Source organism: Symphalangus syndactylus, chromosome 11 (assembly GCF_028878055.3).
Source record: "Symphalangus syndactylus isolate Jambi chromosome 11, NHGRI_mSymSyn1-v2.1_pri, whole genome shotgun sequence".
NCBI lineage: Eukaryota > Metazoa > Chordata > Mammalia > Primates > Hylobatidae > Symphalangus > Symphalangus syndactylus.
In genome coordinates, this window is record NC_072433.2 from 49,066,525 (window position 1) to 49,088,340 (window position 21,816).

The window sequence follows — 21,816 nt, forward strand, 5'->3', positions numbered from 1 at the left end:
CACTGCTTCAGTGGGTGAAAGCCATGATGTCTTGGGAGCTTTCATGTGGTGTTAAGCCTGTAAGTATGCAGAGTGCAAAAAGGAAGGAGGCTTGGCAGCTTCCACCTAGATTTCAGAGGATGTGTGGCAAAGTCTTGTTCTCCAGGCAGAAAACTGCTGCAGAGGGAGAGTACCAAGAGAAAAACTCCACCAGGGCAGTGCTAAGGGGAAATGTGGGGTTGGATTCCCCACACAGTGTCCCTAGTGGGGCATTGCCTAGTGGAGCTGAGGGAAGGGGAACACTGCCCTCCAGACCTGAGAATAGTAGCACCGTTGACAGCTTGTACCCTCAGCATGGAAGAGCCACGGGCCTCAGATTCTGACCTGTGACATGAGCCATGTGGGCTGCACCCTGTAAAGCCACAGGGGTAGAGCAGCCCAAGGTCTTCAGAGCCCACCCTCACCCTAGAATACAGGACATGGAATCAAGAATTGTTTTGGAGCTTTGAGGTTTAATAGCTGCCCTGCTGAGTTTCTGACATGTGTGGGACCTGTAATCCCTTTTACTGGCCAATTTCTGCCTTTTGGAATGGTAGTGTCTAGCCAATGCCTGTACCATCATTGTAACTTGAAAATAAATAACTTGTTTTTGATAGTACAGGCTAAAAGGTGGAAGGAACTTGAGTCTGAGGGGATGAGACTTTGGACTTTGGACTTTTGATTAAGTTAATGCTGGAAGTAGTTAAGGCTTTTGGGAGTGATTGTGAAGGGATGATTGTATTCTGCAATGTGAGAAGGACATGAGATTTGAGGGGCCAGAGGAAGAATAATATTTTTCAAATGTTTGTCCCCTTGAAGCCTTATGCTGAAATCTAATCTTCAGTGTTGGAAGTGGAATCTGGTGGGAAGTGTTTGGGTTGTGGGGGTGAATCCCTAATGAATGACTAAGTGCTTTCACCATAATAATGAGTGAGTGCTTGCTCCGAGTTCATAAAACATGTAGTTGTTTAAAAGAGTCTGGGACCTCCTTTCACCCTCTCACTCCACTCTTACCATGTGATATTCCTGCTCCCACTTCACTTTCCACTATGACTGAATGCTTATGGAGCCCTAACGGGGAGTGGATGCAGGCACCATGCTTCTCACACAGCCTGCAGAACAGTGAGCCAAAATAACTTCCTTTCCTGATGTATTATCCCACCTCAGGTATTCCTTTAGAGCAACATACACAGACTGACACAGGTGTATTGTGTTATGTGAGCTTTGACCTCGGTCTCCTCAATGCCACAGGGTGCTGGTCTCCACGTGAGTCTTCCTCCCTGTGCTGCAACCTGTAACCTGGCCCTATAGAGAGCTGGGGGCAAAAGGACATCTAGTTTATTTGTTTGTTGCACTGCTTATTATCCAGTATCTGACACAGCTGTCTCACACCTGCTGACTGGTTCCATCTTGTCTACTGTAGGAGGTCAATTCCTATGGCAGTGATTCCATTTGGATGGAAACTGAGGAACAGGCTCAACATTTTCAGTCTTTGTCCCTTCTTCCCGAGAGCCTCATTGTCTTTTCATATAAGCCTTCAGAATTTGAGAAAGATATACATAAAGTTCAGCAAAATGTTGATAGGTTTTCGTTTCTGTTCTCCATTACATAAATGTAGCCTTAGCTTTTTTGTGTTACCAATTTTATGCTCAGTTTATAATTTGAAACCAGTAGGCCCTTCCTATTCGTGGGTTCCACATCAAGAAACATTGTACAAAAACATTGTGTCTGAATTGGGCATGCACAGGCATTTTTCTATTGCCATTATTTTCTAGGAAATACAGCATAACTCCTATTTTCTTAGCATTTACATTGTGTTCTGTGTTACAGGAAATCTAGGAATGATTTAAAATGCAAGGAGGTGTGAAGATTGTATGAAAGTACTACTCTTCTATATCAGGGACTTGATCATCTGAGGCATTTGGTATACACAGGGGGTCCTAGAACCAATCCCCCATGGATACTGAGGAGCAGTTGTATTTGTTTTCTCTTGCTGAAGTAACAAATTGTCATAAGGTTAGTGACCTAAACCAACACAAATTATCTTGCAGTTTTGGGGATCAAACATGAAAAATCAAAGTGTCCGTAGGACCTTGTTCCTTTCCAGAGGCTCTAAGAAGCTGAGTTTGCTTTCCTTTTTTTTTTTTTTTCTTCTTTGCCTTTTCAAATCTGAGAGGCTGACATGTTCCTTGGTTTGTGGACCCTTCCTTCATCTTCAAATCCAGCAATGGCTATTGAGTCGTTCCCACATCACATCACCCACACACTGACTGTTCTGCCTTCCTTTTCCACATTTAAGGATTCTTGGTTTACACTGGTCTCATTCACATGATCTAAGTTAATCTCCCTGTTTTAAAGTCAGCATATTAGCAAATTATCCTATCAGCTGCCTTAATTCTTATTTGCCATAACGTGTAACATAATCCCAGGTTCTAGGGATAAGGACATGGACATCATTGGGATGTCATTATGCCTGCTACACCTAGTAAAATAAAACTCAGTGACATAATAAATACTTTCGCCGAGAAAAATATCTTTAAAGAAAAAATGTTTTCAGTGATTCATAGTCTTATCAGATGAATATAGGAGGCCAAGTTCAATCTGGCTTTCAGAAAAACCATGAAGAACTTTTTAGTGTATTTAATCCCAAATAGTATGAGATAGATAATGCCACAATAAGCTGGATGTTGTTTATCTAAAGCTCACATTTAACTGAGTGTCCTGTATTTTTATTTGCTAAATCTGTCAACCCTAGTCATTTAGGATTGATACAAACAAATACATGTTTCTTCTAAGTTGTTCATATATGAGAGCAAAACAAAGAAAAGTACATTTAAGGTTCTATCACAGGTCTCTCAGGAAAAGTTTCTTGCATGTGTTATCATCCCCCAGATACCGTACAATTAGATCCTTTTGATGTTTCTTTAGTGTTTTTTTTAATTATCTCCCTTTGATCAAGACCATCACTGAAATTTATTCTTTTAAAAGCAAACACTCCTCCATTTTGGATTCATTAAGAGACAGATGTTAACATGAAAAAGCCCATATCCCAAGAAGGCTGGGGCATCTGAAACATGTCTGACCCTTTTCATTTTTGAATAGACTCTCCTGTCTTATGCAAAAATATTAAATAATTGAATTCTATTACTTGATACAATATCTGAAGTCAATATCACAATAGATGGGATTAATAGCAAATTGACCAGAGCAGAAGATCCAAGAATTAAAATACAGGTCAGTGAGCTGGGCACAGTGGCTCACGCCTATAATCCCAACACTTTGAGAGGCCAAGGGAGGCGAATCACTTGAGGTCAGGAGTTCAAGACCAGGCTGGCCAACATGGTGATATTCTATTTCTACTAAAGATACAAAAAAAAAACAAAATTAACTGGATGTGTTAGAGGGCACCTGTAATCCCAGCTACTCAGAAGGCTGAGGCAGGAGAACTGCTTGAACCTGGGAAGCAGAGGTTGCAGTGAGTCGAGATCACACCACTGCACTCGAGCGTGGGTGACAGGGCAAGGCTCTGTCTCAAAAAAAAAAAAAAAAGAAAAATGTAGGAATACAAGTCAGTGGAAAATTTTCAGGTTGAAAGGCAGAGATATAAAATAATGAAAAATACAAAAAATGACATAAACATATATGTGAAGAAACAGTAAAAGGATGCTTTGTATATGTGTGTCTGTGTGTTGGTATTGAATATATATGCAATACACACATATTGCATATGTGTTTGTGTGCGTACATATGGTTGGTGCAAAAGTAATTGCAGTTTTTGCCATTACCTTTAAAGGCAAAAGCCACAATTACTTTTGGACCAATTCTCTATCTATCTGGACAATTCTATTTCCAGGAAGAGAAAGGGGAGAGGAACAGCAGCAATAACTGAAGAACTAATGGCTGAAAATCTGCGTAAAGCAATGTTATTATTCCACATATTCAAAAAGCTCTGAAAACACCAAGAGGATGTGTCGAAAGTAAACTCTACCTAGACTAGTCACAGACAAACCCTGTTCTTTGGAGAGTTTCTTCATCTGCTTTAAATATAGTTGGAACAAGAAAAGTTGCTAATTTTGTAGCCAGGTGAATTCAATAAAATAATGAATGAGCTGCAGTGTTTAAAATTAATACCTTTTTTCTTTTCTTATGAGTCTTCAGGCATGATGAAATGGGAACAATTTTATTCCGTTATGTGATGAGTTCACAGGTTCAGAGACTTAGAGTATGACCTGCAAGCTCACTTGGTTGGAATGGATTCTGTGAATTCTGTAAACTTCTAGAGTTATCCTGTCTTTGACCACCCAAATTAAACAGCTCCAGCTCCCATTCCTCATTAGTGCAGACAGTCAAATGTTTCTCAGAACTCCCTATAGGTGCTTATGCTCCTAATATCTTGTGCAAATTCTCATTTCTGTCTTCTGTGTGACATTCTCTGGCCACCTCCACCTCACACCTGCAACCCACTACCCGTTTTCTTTGTAGCTTTGCATTAAGAATTACTGAGACTTTCCCCCTTTTCCAAGAATTTTCAAATACACAGCCATTGATTGAGACACAGTTTTGCAAAAATATAAGGATAATGATGGGTGGTTAATGCACAGAACTGTTAAAAATAAGATTAGAAATCAGAGTGCATTCTAGCTAAAGAGTTCAGCCACTCTTGGTAATAACCTCTACAGGCCACTTTGTGCCCTGATGTTACAGGTATACCTGCTCCTTTTGGAACCCGGAACTCCTTTCATTGTTAATCTCTGACGGCCAAGAAACCTTTAGCATTTTATTTTTATCATTGTAGAATGATTTAGGGCTTACTGGATTGTATCTCTATTTCACAGATGCAGTCAGCTGTCCTATCTTCCAAGACCTAAACAGCCGTTAAAGGGTCTTCTTAAATAAAAGGAGAGTTTCTTCCTAAGAGAGTTGTGCTGTTTCCCCTAGAACATAAGAATGAATGTCATTTGTCCATGGTGAATTTTGCTTTTTTTGTGTGTGTGAACCTTCACTTCTTTTATACAATCAAGTGATATATGCTTCCAGGAATCAAGAAATCCACTAATTTATTCAAAATAACAATGTATGCACGATGAATATTAAGTAACTAAATAAAGGCAGGGTCTGACTGTCCTGGCATCAAGGTAGATGAGTGCGACTGAGTTGGACAATTACAGGCTTAGACCCTGTCTTGATTTAAATTTTGGACAGTTTGTTAATTATGGTGATTTTTCATGAATATTATTTTTTAAAAATCTATCGCATTATAAGATCATCTATCGCATTATAAGATCATCTGTCTTAAGCACGGAATATCTTAGTGCTTACATTTTATACCCGAGGCCAGAGCCTCCCTCGATTCACCCTAGTCCTGGCTCTGTCATCACATCTGGATAAAATCTATATCCAGATAAAAATGCTTTTACTCTAACAAGGTCTGCTTACTTTTTTCAATCTTGAGATTAGCAAAGACAATGGATTATTTTGGAACTAAGGTGCATTTTCACAGAGGTAGATGATATGCACATTTAGTGCAGAGTTAATGTGAAGAAATAAAGAGCTTCTTATGCGTCTAGGATACACCCACAGAGTTCATGATTTAAGGACCAAACCCACCCAAGGAGAGAGAGCAGGGCCAGGGAGCTATGGTGATGCTTCCCCTTAGAGTCGATGCATCTTTCTTCTTGCGGTTTGCTCCCCTCTGCTTGTGTCCTATGCCATATTGTCCTCATTTAATTGTGTCCTCAAAAAGACTTGTTTTTAACAGCATTTACTTGGATCGTATTATGTTTGTATGTAAGGAAACCCTTGTACAACTGCATTTTGCCATCCAATTAATGAAATAGTTTATGAATGGCCAGCACATAAATGAAGAAGGCGAAGTCCACACTAGTAGAACTCTCATAGCTAAATGGAGAATTAAAAATTCATGCACCTCTCTAGGAGGTGTAATTGCATAAGAAACCTTAACCAGAAGAAGGGAGTCCTTGTGAAGAACAGGACTGGGCATCCCCTCCCTTGGCAGATCCACTATGATTCCATGAGGGAACTGGTCTTTGAGTTGGGCTTGTTTTTTTTAGGGAAGATGTGGGGTAGGTGAGGGCATGCAAGGGGAGGATGCAAGAGGAGCAAAGCACACGTTCCAGGAAAATGCCAGAAATAAATGGGGAAGGTCAAGGGATCCAAAGAATACAGATGCCTGTGACCCTGGAAAGCACTCCAAGCCCCACTGTGGCATCCCTGACCCCTGCCTGGAGAGCAGAAAAGGGTGTTTCAAGGATATTAGAGATGGCCTGCCCAAACCAGCATCACACAATGACCACAATTACTAGGATAAAGATTCCTTATCTTTGAACACCATAGTTTAATTTTGTTTACATGTCGCACGTCTCTGATGAGGTAGCCGTTTCTGAATCCACATCAGCCACAGCAGCTTCTTGACCTCCTCATGGCTTTTTGCAGCATTTTGTTCCAGGGAGACCACAGGTGCCAATTTGTTTATACCTTCTAGGGCAAAAGACTGGATGACATATGGCACCACTCTTAAGGCAGGTAACAGGATTCCTTATATCACCAAAAACACCTAACAGGGAAAAAACACACAAAAAGAGCAAACAGCGTGTTAGAACTCAAAACTCATGTTGGAAAAACACAAACTCTGTGTCAGTATTGCCTTGAGTAAATCCACAGCGGGCTTCTTTCCCAAGCCTGGGCTTTTCCATCATGATAATGAGACGCGAGTCAATCATTTGGATCTAAGTTTCTGACATGGAAACTGGCACTGCTGTGGTCTGGGGGATGTTTATTTTTGTAGAACCTGATTGTGAAAGACCCTGATCTCTCCTGAGTGACTGGGGCCTCCAGGTGGGGTCTGGTAGGAGCTCAGCAACGATCTCTTGTGAATTCAGCTCCACCATAAGAAGATAACATCAAAGCCACTATACTTCCATCTTAACATGCAGAAGCCAGTAACTTTTTTGCTTTTTCAGATCATTTAGTCTGTTAAGTATTTGATCTAGATGGGATAAAAAGATGCAACTCACTGAAATTGTTTAATATGAAATGAACACCAAGTAACTTACAAATGAAAACCACAATTAACCATAGAAATAAACTTTTGTGATGGCTTCTTTCTAATATCTAAGTCCTGGTTTCGACCTCATTCTTCTTTTTTTATCCCTCCCTCCCTCCCTCCTTCCCTCCTTCCCTCCCTCCCTCCCTCCCTGCCTGCCTGCCTCTCTGCCTCCCTGACTCCCTAACTCCCTGCCTTCCTTCATGATACTGTTCTAGCTGTTGGAAAATATGAGGTCTCTGGTGCCTCTCAGAGCCCCGTTGTTCTCACAAAACCCAGGACTCATAAATACAATTGGTAAAATGAGGCTTTCACAATATAACATCTATGTGATTAATTGTTTTAGGAAATTTTCTTTTTCCCTCTCTCCATCCTTCCCTTCCACTCTCCCACTTTTATCCTTTCATGGTTTTTATTTTATTTTCATAATATCAAGGAGAAAATGAAGGTTAGGCATCCAGGTTTAAAATTTGGTTTCAATGGGCTGTCCCTGTCCTGTGAACTTGCAGTGGCCTCACGGCAGGGACTGTTCTCAGGGCCTCTGATCAGAAAACTCCTGGGGGCAGAGTGTCTGCCTCAGTAGTTCCCACAGTATAGGCTGGGCCTTAAGATTATCTGGAATTCTCTAGGTTGCACTATCTACCCTTTAAATATAAAAATTTAGAAAATGACATTCTATACTACTTTCTTTAGATAAAATCAAAATTTCTGCCTTTTATTTAAAAAGTCACCTAACAGGTTTCAACCATAGTTTCAGCAGTTGTAGCATGGAAAGCAATGAGGAGATGAGATTTACAAGCTACTGGGCTCCTTCATATTGGCTTAGAAGAGAGAGTGAGGTGTCCATTGGGTTCTCAAACTCCTTTTCTACTGAAGGAAGCAATGCTTGGTTCAACTAAACAGGGCATTCAGTCTACTCAGTCTAAAAGTGTGGGTAGGACAAAGGAAAGAGAGAGAAAGAAAGACATGCTCTGGGGAGAGAGGGAAAAAGAAAGAAAAAGGAGAGAGAGAGGGAAGAAGAGAGAGAAACAGGAGAGAAGGATGGAGGGGATGGAGAGAGAGAGGCAGGAGAGAGAGGGATGAGGGAGAGATAGGTGGAGGGGAATGAGAGGAGACAGAGAGCTTCTACACCATTCTTCCATTTGTCCAACCCTCCTATTTCCCTGCCCCATCTCACCTGGAAGAGGCATCAGGAATACGAAGAGGAACGAAAAGAGGAGATACAAGACCCTCATGGCTGATGGCTAGGAGCTTCACCGGGAGCTGAGTCTGGGGAGGACATCAAGCTTTCCACCTTATAAAGGTCCTGGCCCCTGGTCACCACGTAGAGTTCAGAACTGGTATTGGCTGCAAGGCTCATTACAGAGATTAGAATTCAACCACTTACCTGGTGAGTCAGAGAATGGTCCTCAAAGAACAATGCACACGCAGGAGATCTTATGCAAATCTGGACTCAGGAAACCCCAGAAAATCCCTTCCTCCTGCTCTTGGGACCAGAAAATTCCTCTTATCTTGTGCCATTTAAAATCCAGTGTATAAATGGAGTGAGGGGCTGGGCCTATCTCACAGGGAAACAAACTGAAACTCAGGGCCTATAACCTGCCACTCACCTGCTGCCCACTCTGTGGGATATCCTGTTTTTCCTGAGTATCTGGGGACAGTCTCAGGCCAAATTGAGAGCTCTTTCCATCTAATTCTATCCATTGCTGGGACATTCAGCTCCTGGGGATGATACAGGGCTGGCTCAAACCCAGGGACCCTGGAGGGGCTCAGGGCTTCTGGCAGCACTGGGAGCATGGTGGGCCCCATCCTCACAGGAGATCTGAGCTGGTGAAATTCATGTGAAAGTGCCCCTGAAACTCCCCATCTTCCCCACAGGACAGAGATGAGGCAGATGGGCGCCCGCTTCCTTCCTCCGAGAAGGACAATGGGAGGGTGGGATTGTGACTGTATGTGTCCCCTCAGAGGGCACACAGGCCTGGGCCAGGAGGTGGCCTACCACCCGCACTTGAGTTCCTTCCATTCATACTGTCACTCAGGGAATGTCAGCTCCACAGGACTTCAGGGCTTTTGGAGCCAGGGCTTTCCCTGCTTTCCACAGACGTCAGCACGAAGGGAGCTCACTGCCATTGGGATTTGTTGGAGAAGCATGGAGTGGGGCTGCAAGGCCTTGACATGGTCTCCATGTTGGTGACAGGAAACACTTTTGGAGGAGCCCCATGTTTTCAGGGCTGTGTGAGGTCTCTGGGGTCTCTCAGGACCCTGTCCTTCCTCCGTAACCCAGAGTAGCAATTGTCGGACACAGGCAATGGACAGAGCCCCGTGCCAGGTGCTCAGGAGAGGGCCTTTCTCAGGAAAATGAGTGGCATTCATCCTGGTTCTTCCCTCTTTCAATCTAAGGGCAGTTTGAGAAAGAAGCAGACCCCAGTGTCTGTGTCTGTGATGTCTCAGGGATGCAGCAGTGACAGAGACATGGGGACAATGAGGCTTTCCTCGTGACCTGCCTGACCTCTTCATTTAAAATGTCAGATTCTGAAGAACGCTGATTCCTGGCAGGCCAGAGGTGGATTTAAAGGAAGCCGGTAACGATATTGTGTGGCCAAGATCCTTAATGACATTATCATAAAAGGAAATTTCTGAGCTTAGCATGGTGGCTCACACCTGTCATCCCAGCACTTTGGGAGGCCGAGGCAGGTGGATCACATGAGGTCAGGAGTGTGAGACCAATTTGACCAACATGGCGAAACCCCATCTCCATGAAAAATACAAAAATTAGCCAGGCGTGATGGCTTACGCCTATAATTCCAGGTATTTGGGAGGCTGAGGCATGGGAATCGCTCATGAGAGAGCAAGACTCAGTCTCAAAGTGAAAAAAAAGAAGGTTCTGATGGGGTATGCCAGGAGAGGGCTGGGTCAGATGCTGTCAGAACTGCTAAACAAATCTGCATCCGGGGCTGGAGCTTAGTCATCAGGGAGTCACTCTGATTGTCAGAACTTTGTTGCCTTGTGTGTTGAGCAGGCTGGAATTGAGGGGCAGACTCATTCATTCCTGACACTAAAACTATTTCTTCCTGGTGAAGAAAGCATACAGAGAAACAGAATATTAAATGAAGCCTTTATGTGCTTTGCCTAAATTAATAATTTATGTGTTTTTTTAGGTATATTTGCTATGTCACATTTAAAAAGTAAGAGGCAGCACTCACTTGCTGCTGATGACCTGCCTCGCCATGCACAAGTCGTGCCACCACCCTGCAGAAATGCTTCGATTACCCACAGTCTTTCGCCAGATGAGACCGGTATCCAGGCTACTGGCTCCTCATCTCACTCGGACTGATGGTAAAGATGTAAAATTTGGTACCGATGTCTGAGTCTTAATGCTTCAAAGTGTAGACCTTTTAGTCGATGCTATATCCATTACAATGGGGCCAAATGGAAGAACAGTAATTATTGAACATAGCTGGGGAAGTCCCGAAGTAACAAAAGATGGTGTGACTGATGCAAAGTCAATTGACTTAAAGGATAAATATAAAAACACTGGAGCCAAACTTGTCCAAGATGTTGCCAATAACACAAATGAAGAGATTGGGGATGGCACTATCACTGCTACTGTACTGGTAAGCTCTATTTCCAAGTAAGGCTTCCAGAAGGTTAGCAAAAGTGCTAATCCAGCGGAAATCAAGAGAGGTGTGATGTTAGCTGTTGATGCTGTAATTGCTGAACTTAAAAAGCAGTCTAAACCTGTTACCAAACCTGAAGAAATTGAGCAGCTTGCTACAATTTCTGCAAATGGAGACAAAGAAATTGGTAACATCATCTCTGATACAACGAAAAAGGTTGGAAGAAAGGGTGTCATCACAGTAAAGGATGGAAAAACACTGACTGATGAATTAGAAATTATTGAAGGCATGAATATTTGACCGAGGATATATTTCTCCATACTTTATTAATACATCAAAAGGTGAGAAATGTGAATTCCAGGATGCCTATGTTCTGTTGCGTGAAAAGAAAATTTCTAGTGTCCAGTCCATTGTACTTGCTCTTGAAATTGCCAATGCTCACTGTAAGCCTTTGGTCATAATTGCTGAAGACATTGATGGAGAAGCTCTAAGTACACTCATCTTGAATAGGCTAAAGGTTGGTCTTCAGGTTGTGGCAGTCAAAGCTCCAGGGTTTGGTGACAATAGAAAGAACCAGCTTAAAGATATGGTTATTGCTACTGGTGCTGCAGTGTTTGGAGAAGAAGGCTGACACTAAATCTTGAAGATGTTCAGCCTCATGACTTAGGAGAAGTTGAAGATGTCACTGTGATCAAAGATGATGCCATGCTCTTAAAAGGAAAAGGTAACAAGGCTCAAATTGAAAAATGTATTCAAGAAATCATTGACCAGTCAGATGTCACAACCAGTGAGTATGAAAAGGAAAAACTGAATGGAGAAACTTTGAGATGGAGTAGCTGTGCTGAAGGTTGGTGGGACAAGTGATGTTGAAGTGAATGAAAAGAAAGACAGAGTTACAGGTGCACTTAATGCTACAAGAGCTGCTGTTGAAGAAGGCATTGTTTAGGGAGGGGATTGTGCCCTGTTTCGATGCATTCCAGCCTTGGACTCATTGACTCCAGCTAACGAAGATAAAAAAATTGGTGTAGAAATTATTAAAAACACTCAAAATTCCAGCAATGACCACTGCTAAGAATGCAGGTGTTGATGGATTTTTGATAGTTGAGGAAATTATGCAAAGTTCCTCAGAATTTGGTTATGATACTATGTTAGGAGATTTGGTGAATGTGGTGGAAAAAGGCACTATTGACCCGACAAAAGTTGTGAGAACTGCTTTATTGGATGCTGCTGGCATGGCCTCTCTATTAACTACAGCAGCTGTTGTAGTCACAGAAATTCCTAAAGAAGGGAACAGCCCTGGAATGGGTGCAATGTGTGGAATGGGAGGTGGTATGGGAGGTGGCCTGTTCTAATTTGTAGAATAGTGCTTTACCTTTATTAATGAATTGTGATAGGAAGCCCAAGGCAGTGTTCCTCACCAATAACTTCAGAGAAGTCAGTTGGAGAAAATGAAGAAAAGTCTGGCTGATGTTTAAGAAACCACTATAACCATCAGTTACTGGTTTCAGCTGACAAAATATATAATGGTTTACAGCTGTCATCCATGCCTACAGATGATTTAGTTTGTATTTTTGAATAGAAAGATGTTGTACATTCCTGACACTGGGTACAAGAGCCATGTACTGATGTACTGCTTTCAACTTAAATCACTGAGGCATTTTTACTACTATTCTGTTAAAATCAGGATTTTAGTGCTTGCAACCACCAGATGAGAAGTTAAGCATGCTTTCTGTGCAGAGTGAGACTAATTGTGTACAAAGTAGAGAAACTTACAATTACGTGACAACCTTTGTGTACTAAAAATTTGTTTAAAGTTAAAAAAAAAGAAAGACACGAACATCATGACACTTCACTATAATTATCTCAGCATGAATCTCTTACATATGAGGGGAAATTCCCACATCAAACACAATACAATTTACACACATTAAGAATACTAGTTCCTCCATGTCATTTATTATCTTGTGAGTATTTCACATTTCTCCAATTGTTCCGACCATGGCTTCACGACTGTTGATGTTTCTGGATACATGTTTAACCTAGATTTGCACGTCGAATTAGGTTGTCACATCTCTTAATTCATTGAGTAAATATTCTTAAGGAAATGTCATGATACTGGGAGAAGAAACTTACTAGGGCTTAGAGTTTGAATTAAGGGACTGGTTGCCATCTTTTTCATGTGTGACATCACTCCTGATCGATACGTTCTTAATGACTACTAGGCGTAACATGATTATTATAAAAGTAATACACTCACATTTAAAAACTGACCCATAGAAGAGAGGGAATTCTTCCTACACACCTGTTCCAATCCCAGGAACCACCGATAGCATTGTGGTTTATACTTGTCCTCTCTAGCTCTCAGTACATTTGTGAGGCCTTGTTAGAGAAGGAGGTGAAATTGCTCTGAAATAGGAAAGTCACTGTGAAATGCAGCACCTCTGTGTCCCTGGGGAAGAAGCCACCAAGGCTTAGGTAATATGGGCCTGGTTGCTCAAGGACAGCTGGGCTGACTGTTCCCATGAAGATTCCTATGGTTGCAGCTGCTTCTTTTTTCCTGGCACAGCCCAATAAGACTCCGTCACAGCTGTGTTCATCCTAGTGATGAAGTGTGTTTGATAAGGACCAACAGGGGACATCTTTGTTTTAAAGGTAGGGTTATTATCTTGCTTCATCAAGGAAGACCATCCACTGGCAGAACTGTGGGGTTCTTCACCAAAACCAGAGATGCAGCAATTCGAGGATTTGGAGACATGTCAAGATTTGGTAAAATATAAATGACTTTTCTTTTTCTTTTCTTTTTTTTATTTTTTTATTTTATTTTTTATTTATTTATTTTTTATTATAATTTAGGTTTTAGGGTACATGTGCACAATGTGCAGGTTTGTTACATATGTATCCATGTGCCATGTTGATTTCCTGTACCCATTAACTTGTCATTTAGCATTAGGTATATCTCCTAATGCTGTCCCTCCCCCCTCCCCCCACCCCACAACAGTCCCCGGAGTGTGATGTTCCCCTTCCTGTGTCCATGAGTTCTCATTGTTCAATTCCCACCTATGAGTGAGAACATGCGGTGTTTGGTTTTTTGTCCTTGCGATAGTTTACTGAGAATGATGTTTTCCAGTTTCATCCATGTCCCTACAAAGGACACGAACTCATCATTTTTTATGGCTGCATAGTATTCCGTGGTGTATATGTGCCACATTTTCTTAATCCAGTCTATCGTTGTTGGACATTTGGGTTGGTTCCAACTCTTTGCTATTGTGAATAGTGCCGCACTAAACATACGTGTGCATGTGTCTTTATAGCAGCATGATTTATAGTCCTTTGGGTATATACCCAGTAATGGGAAGGCTGGGTCAAATGGTATTTCTAGTTCTAGATCCCCGAGGAATCGCCACACTGACTTCCACAATGGTTGAACTAGTTTACAGTCCCACCAACGTGTAAAAGTGTTCCTATTTCTCCACATCCTCTCCAGCACCTGTTGTTTCCTCCTTTTTTAATGATGGCCATTCTAACTGGTGTGAGATGGTATCTCACTGTGGTTTTGATTTGCATTTCTCTGATGGCCAGTGATGATGAGCATTTCTTCATGTGTTTTTTGGCTGCATAAATGTCTTCTTTTGAGAAGTGTTTGTTCATGTCTTTGCCCACTTTTTGATGGGGCTGTTTGTTTTTTTCTTGTAAATTTGTTTGAGTTCATTGTAGATTCTGGCCAAAAGAACAAAGCTGGAGGCATCATGCTACCTGACTTCAAACTATACTACAAGGCTACAGTAACCAAAACAGCATGGTACTGGTACCACAACAGAGACATAGATCAATGGAACAGAACAGAGCCCTCAGAAATGATGCCGCATATCTACAACTATCTGATCTTTGACAAACCTGACAAAAACAAGAAATGGGGAAAGGATTCCCTATTTAATAAATGGTGCTGGGAAAACTGGCTAGCCATATGTAGAAAGCTGAAACTGGATCCCTTCCTTACACCTTATACAAAAATTAATTCAAGATGGATTAAAGACTTAAACATTAGACCTAAAACCATTAAAATCCTACAAGAAAACCTAGGCAATACCATTCAGGACATAGGCGTGGGCAAGGACTTCATGTCTAAAACACCAAAAGCAATGGCAACAAAAGCCAAAATTGACAAATGGGATCTAATTAAACTAAAGAGCTTCTGCACAGCAAAAGAAACTACCATCAGAGTGAACAGGCAACCTACAGAATGGGAGAAAATTTTTGCAACCTTCTCATCTGACAAAGGACTTTTCTTTTTCTTAATGAGCTAAAAGCAAAGCCAGGTTGTGTGTAAAATGGGAACCATCAAGTCTAACTGACAAATAGACCCACCATGCTGTCTTTTAATGAAACATGACTCATGCTGTGTCCCCAAACCTCTTTCTGTAACTGGGGAGAGAATTCCAGGCTGTTTCTTTGTGGCAAAATGGTTCAGTTCCCCAGGCAAGGGTGGGAAGCCTCATTCTTACAGATAGGCTCCCAGAAAGCAAAGTCATCTCTATGATTTAGAAAACAAAGTTTCTCTGCATTGTGTCCTCAATGTTAAGTAATAGAAGCAGTTTTACTGGTTCTCAATTCTGGAGGCAGCGCCAGCTTCATGGGCTTGAGGGCAGGGCAGTGACACAGGGACCTGCTCTGAGAAGGGCCGGTGTCACATGTCAGGCTCTGCTGATAGCCCCCTGACTTTCTCAGTTTTTTCTTTGAACTTGTGTTTTGTAAGTGAAGCTCACTGAGAAAATGGAGCAGGCACATGGGCAGAGTGGCTATGAGGGGAGAAAAGGTGGGCAGGCTCAGGCCCAGGGACATGAAGGCCACACGCTAGAGCTTTGCTGCCTTGAGCATAGGCATTCTTGGAGCAGCCCAGGCATGTCTGGACCGGGATGGGAGGTGGCAGCAGCAGCAGCAGCAGCAGGTCCCCTCAGCCCTGGGGTGAAAGGAGGGTCTCTGTGTGGAGGCAGCACCGACACCTCTGTGCCTGTGCATTCTCAGAGTCATCCTTGGAGCTTCTGCACAAAGATTTACCCCCTGACCTGAGCACCGGGACAGGAACCATAGGTGCTCAGAGAGCATATTGGGAGGAGAGAATCACAAAACAAAAGTGTGCCCACGGACATTGCAATAAAGCATACCAGGAAGTGCTTGGAATTCTTCAGAGGGCTTAGAAGTCTTTAAGGAGATATCCAAGGCTCAGAAATGGCAATTAAACATCTAATAATAGTCACATTCAACAGAGAAGGATGCTATATTTGTATAAAACTTCTGATGGGCCAGGCATGGTGGTGCATGCCTGTTATCCCAGCACGTTGTGAGGTTCAGGTCAGAGGATTCTTTGAGGCCAGGTGTCGGATACTAGCTTGGGCAGTATAACTAGACACCATCTCTACAAATAACGATAACAAAGATAATAAAGATTAGCTGGCAATAGTGTCACATGATCGTAGCTTTAGCTTCTTGGGAGGCTGAGGTATGAGGATTACATGTGTCCAGGAGCTTGAGGCTATAGTGAGCAATGATGATACCACTGCACTCAAGCCTGAAAAACAGAGACCTTGTCAAAAAACAAAAAACAAACAAACAAAAAACCATCTGATTAATCAATTATTAACAAGGAGAGCAATTTTAAAAGTTAAGTTTTTCTTGTTAATAAATACACAGCAATAGAATTCGTAAACAGGGGTTTTGAATAAGTTACAAATCATGATGCCATATGGGTCTGCTCTGGGCCTCTGCAACTTACAGAACATGTGAGAAGATGCATCAAAATTCCGTTGGAGAAATTTACACTTAAAATTAATTCAAATTTACATGAAACTGATTTGTTTAAAGAGTTAAATCTTTGGAGAGAAATTGTTTCACAAGAATCACCAGCTCCAGATATACTAAAATTTGTTTCAAAATAATTTATCCGCATGTTGTCATAGCTTAGAAAATATTCCAGAAACAGTTGCTTCAGCAGATTCTTCCCAAAAGATAAAATGAAGTTGCTCAAGGTACAAAGTTTGTTGACCTAATATATTATTTGACAGAAAAGTGGGCCAGAAAAATTGTATGATTCCTCTAAATCCAATTAATAAAGTAGTATTTTTATTCTATTAAAACTATGAAATTAATTTCTGATGGAGATTTGTAAGATTCTGTCATTACTCCTGTATAACTATTACATTTTTCAAACAATGAAAAATATTTGTTTGCAAAAGCTTAATATCCTATTGCCTTTCATTACACTTTCTTTTTCTGCTCTTTAAACCATGGTACCCTGGATTTCCGTTTCGCACTGAAACTTAGGAATTTTGTAACCAGCCCTGCTATGGCCATTTTTATACAACTTATCTTATTGAATCCTCAGAAACAAGCCTGCCAGGTAGGTGTTACCCAAGTTTACAGAGGCAGGTCCTGGGGCCTAGAAAGGTTAGAGGACATGTTCAAGGTCATCTGACTACTAAGTGGCACAGATGCAATTTGAAATAAAATCCCCCTATCTTCAAAGCCCATTTTCCTAACCACCACCACACAACCATCATGGCGTCCTGACAACCTGCCCTCTTCATCCTCCTACAACCCCAAAGCTACAGTAACGCTCTGCCTAAGGCCAGAGTCCATGGAGCTGCTGTCACCCTCTCCCATCTCCCAAGCTGAGTGGTGAGTCCGGAGCCTGGCCTAGCCTTGCAGGAGGTGAGGGAATGAGCGCGCAATTACTGCCACCTCGTGGCAGCTCGTCTACGTGACCCTAAAACGCAGATCTAATGTCAGTTTCCTGCCTGCCTGAAGCTGGGGTGTGCACCTGAGAATTCTTGTCATTTTTTTTTCCTTGTAATGAATCTAGTGAGAGTTCTCATAATTTTAGAGATGCTCTCAAGGAAGTATCTTTCATTTATTTATTTTTAATTTTTTCTTCTGTACCCACTTTCTTTTTATTCACTCGTTTTCCTATTTACTTTCAGTTTAGTTTGTGCTTTTTTTCCCCCGGTATTTTTTACAGTGGAACCTTGGATTGTCTATTTCTGCTCTTTTATGCTTCCCATTATAATAGCAGTTAAGGTTATTAATTTCTCTCCAGGCGCTGCTTTAGCTGTATTTCCATAAATTTTGTTATGTTATGTTTTCATTTGCTATCACTTCAAATTATTTTCTAATTTCTCCTTTAACTCATTAGAAACATGTTCAGGAATGTCCAAATACTTAGGGAATTTTCCATCTATCTTTCTTTATGACAGCTTTGTACATTCCACTGTGGATAGACATTATGTTTCATTTAACTTTAAATTCTTCTGATTTTTTTAGACTTGTTTCTTAGGTCAGTATAAGCTCTCTTAGGTAACATTTTAAATCATTTTACTGTTATTGGGAGGAGTGTTCTGTAAATCTCAAACAGGTCACAATGGATGATACTGTCGTTCAAGTCCTCTCTATCTTCATGTATACGTGTCTGCCAAAAACCTGTTACAAGTTGAGTCCAGGCGCAGTGGCTCACTGCTTCAATTCCAGCACTTGGTCAGACCAAGGATGGTGGATCACCTGAGGTCAGGAGTTTTAGACCAGCCTGGCCAACATTGTGAAATCCTGTCTCTACTAAAATACAAAACTTAGCTGTGCGTGGTGGCACGCGCCTGTAGTCCCAGCTACTTGGGAGGCTGAGGCAGGGGAATCGCTTGAACCCAGGGAAGCAAAGGTTGCAGTGAGCCAAGATCTGACCACTGCACTCCAGCCTGGGTGACAAGAGAGAAACTCCATCTCAAAAAAAACAAAACAAAACAAAACATAATAAAAAACATCTTTTACAAGGAAAAAAGTGTTGAAATATCCAATTGTGATTGTTAATTTGTCAATTTCTTCTCTCAGTTCTATCAATTTATCTTTAAAAATTTTGAGATTCCCTTATAAGTTGCATACTAATTTAATAGTAATAATATCTGTTCTTGGTGACTTAACCACTTTAACATTGGGAAAAATACCCTTTTTATCAAGATAATACAACTTGCTCTAAAATCTACTTTGATTTATAGTCAATTAGCCAATACAACTAATTGTTTCCATTAGATTAATGTTTTCACACTATAGCTCTTTCCATCCCTTTTATATCAACTTATCTTTGTCTTTATATTTGAGTTGTACATTGGGTATTTTATAGCGTATATTTGGGTCTTGTTTTGTAGTACAGGTTTGCTAGTGAGGAATTCTCTTAGTTTTTGTTGTTGTTATTAGAAAATGCCTTAACTTACTATTGCAATATGTGTTTACCATAATTTTAGAAATATATTTTTGCTTGTATTGGTTCTGTGTTGACATGTATTTCTTCTTTTGGTACTTAAATACATCACTTTATTTTTTCATTCTTCTGTAAGCAATGTGTCTTCTCTCAGGCTGCTTTTAAGATTTTTCTCATTATTTTTGATTGAAAATAATTCAATTATTGATATTGTTAGGCTCTGTTTCCCCACCCAAATCTTATCTCGAGTTGTAATCCCCATAATCCCCAGTAGGGGGCAGCGGGACCTGGTGGGAGGTGATTGGATCATGGTGGTGTTTTCCCCCATGCTCTTCTCATGATAGTGAGTGAATTCTCACGAGATCTGATGTTTTTGTAAATGGCAGTTTTCCCTGGTGTCTCCCTCTGTCTCTCTTGCCTGCCACATGTAAGACTTGCTTGTTGCCCCTTCACCTTCCGCCATGATTGTAAATTTCCTGAGGCCTCATAGCCGTGCTTCCTGTTAAGCCTGCAGAATTGTGAGGCAATTAATCCTTTTTTAAATAATTACTCAGTCTCGGTTAGTATTTTTTATAGTAGTGTGAAAATGGACTAATACAATTCTAATAACCTTGTTCTTGTTTTCTTTATAATTATTCTTCTTGGATGTTTAAATACCAAGTTTGTGTGTTTACGGTCTCACCAAATTTACAAAAATAGGCTATTATTTTCTTAACTTTATCCTTTCCCTTTCAACTTCTTTCTGCCTTTAAACACACATAGGTGATAGATTGCTTGATGTTTCTGCACAGTGCACTCTTCATTTTTTATCCAACTTTTTTCTCCCTTTGTGTTATTTCTTCATTTATTTGTATTAATATGTAGTCAGACTTGTTGATCTTTTCTTCTATACCATCATATGCCATTAATTCAATTCAGAATATTTTTTATTCATATGCTCACTTTGTTTTATTGTTGGAAGGTCCATTCGTTTCTTTATATGTGTTCCTCTTCATCAAAAACAGTTTTTCTCTTCAGCATTGCACATATTTATAACTTTTATAATAGCTCCTTTACATTCCTTTTTCTATTTCTAGTGTCTTTTTCATTGTTGGGTCTGTTTTTACTGAATGACTTTCCTCTTGGTTATGAGCCATATTTTCCTGCTTCTTTGTATGCTTGGAAGTCTTTCACTGGATTCAGTATATTATAGAGCTGAAATTGCTGAGTGACAATTTTTAGCCACAATAACTTCTTTTCCTTATGAAACTCAGCCTCAGTTATTCCTTTAGAGCAATGCACACAGACTAACACAGGGCATCTCGTGCTATATGAGCTTTGACCTCAGTCTCCTCAATGCCACAGGATGCTGGTCTCCATGTGAGTCTTCCTCTGTTCTGTGGCCTGTAACCTGGCCCTATAGAGAGCTGGGGGCAAACGGACATCCCACTGTATTTGTTTGTTGCACTGCTTGTTATTCAATGTCTGAACAGAGTTGTCTCACACCCACTGATGGGTTCCTTCTCATCTACTGTCAGAGACCAATTCCCATAGCAGTGAGTCCATTTGGATGGAAACTGAGGAATAGACTCATCTTTTGGGGTCTTTGTTCCTTCTTTCTGAGACACTCATTGTCTTTCACATAAGCCTTGGGAACTGTTATGAATGATATACATAAAGTTCTGTAAAATATTGAGAGTTTTTCACCTTTTTTTCATTAAACAAATGCAGACTTAGATCTTTTGTGTCACTAATTTTATGCTCAGTTTATAATTTGAAACAAGCATACAGTTGGCCCTTCCTGTTGGTGGGTTCTACATCAGGAAATGTTCTACAAAAACAAAGTGCTTAAAATCAACATGTACAGACTTTTTTCTTGTCCTTATTTCCTGGAAAATACAGCAAAACTCCCATTTACTTAGCATTTCCATTGTGTTAGTTATTACAAGGGAACTAGAGATGATTTAAAGTATATGGAAGGATGTGTGACGATCATGGGAAAATATGACTCCATTTTATAACAGGCACTTGAGCATCTGAGGCATTTGATATCCACAGGGGTCCAGAAAGAATCCCTCACGGAGACTGTGGGGCAATTGTGTTTTCTGTGGCTGAAGTAACAAATTGTCATAAGCTTAGTGACCTAAACCAATGCAAAATTATCTTGCAGTTCCGTGAATCAAACATCCAAAATCAAAGTGTCCTCAGGAACTTGTTCCTTTCTGGAGGCTCTAAGAAGCTGAGTTTTCTTTGATTTTTTTAATTTTTGCATTTTCAAACTTTAGAGGCTGCCCATGTTCCTTGGTTTGTGGACACTTCCTCCGTCTTCAGATCCAGCAATGGCTGTTGAGTCGTTCTCACATCCCACCACGCAGACACTGACTGTTCTTCCTTCTTTTTCCACATTTAAAGATCCTTTTGATCACACTGGTCTCATTCACATAATCCATGTCAATCTCTCTGTTTTAAAGTCAGCTGATTAGCAAACAATTCTATCTGCTGCCTTAATTCTTATTTGCCAAAAAATGTAACATAATCCCAGCTTCTAGGAATTAGGACACGGACATCTTTGTGAGGCCATTATTAAGTCTACTACACTACACTCAGTAAAATAAAACTCTTTAAAGAAAAAGTTTTTTCAGTGACTCATACTGTTATCAGATGAATACAGGAGGCCTGGTTCAATTTGACTTTCAGGTGAAGCATGAAGAAATTTTTAGTGTATTTACATCCTAAATAGTATGAGATAGATAATGCCACAATAATCTTGTTGTTGTTTATCTAAAACTCAATTTAACTGGATGTCCTATATTTTTATTTGCTAAATCTGTCAACCCTAGTTATTTAGGATTAATGAAAACAAGTAGTTGTTTCTTCTAAGTTGTTCGTATATGACAGCA

At 40.7% G+C, this 21,816-nt stretch overlaps 1 protein-coding gene and 1 pseudogene across 1 annotated transcript; one reads left to right on the forward strand and one right to left on the reverse strand.

Annotated features, from left to right (window-relative positions):
* Positions 1 to 6,349: 6,349 nt before the first annotated feature.
* On the reverse strand, positions 6,350 to 8,360 carry LOC129493232 (defensin beta 4A). The gene is made up of 2 exons (XM_055299153.2): positions 8,259 to 8,360; positions 6,350 to 6,592 (listed from the first exon to the last, which is right to left on the reverse strand). The coding sequence occupies exons 1-2, from the start codon at positions 8,314 to 8,316 to the stop codon at positions 6,456 to 6,458; spliced, it is 195 nt and encodes a 64-aa protein (XP_055155128.1). The 5' UTR covers positions 8,317 to 8,360; the 3' UTR covers positions 6,350 to 6,455.
* Positions 8,361 to 10,338: 1,978 nt separating this feature from the next.
* LOC129493205 (60 kDa heat shock protein, mitochondrial-like) lies at positions 10,339 to 12,150 on the forward strand (annotated as a pseudogene).
* The last annotated feature ends 9,666 nt before the right edge of the window (positions 12,151 to 21,816 follow it).

What these genes read in the sequence shown, in the direction of transcription:
- LOC129493232 (XM_055299153.2), bottom strand. Translation starts at nt 8,316, where the DNA reads ATGAGGGTCTTGTATCTCCTCTTTTCGTTCCTCTTCGTATTCCTGATG. An exon ending in ATTCCTGATGCCTCTTCCAG is followed by an intron (nt 6,593 to 8,258) that starts GTGAGATGGGGC and finishes TTTCCCTGTTAG; the next exon opens with GTGTTTTTGGTGATATAAGG.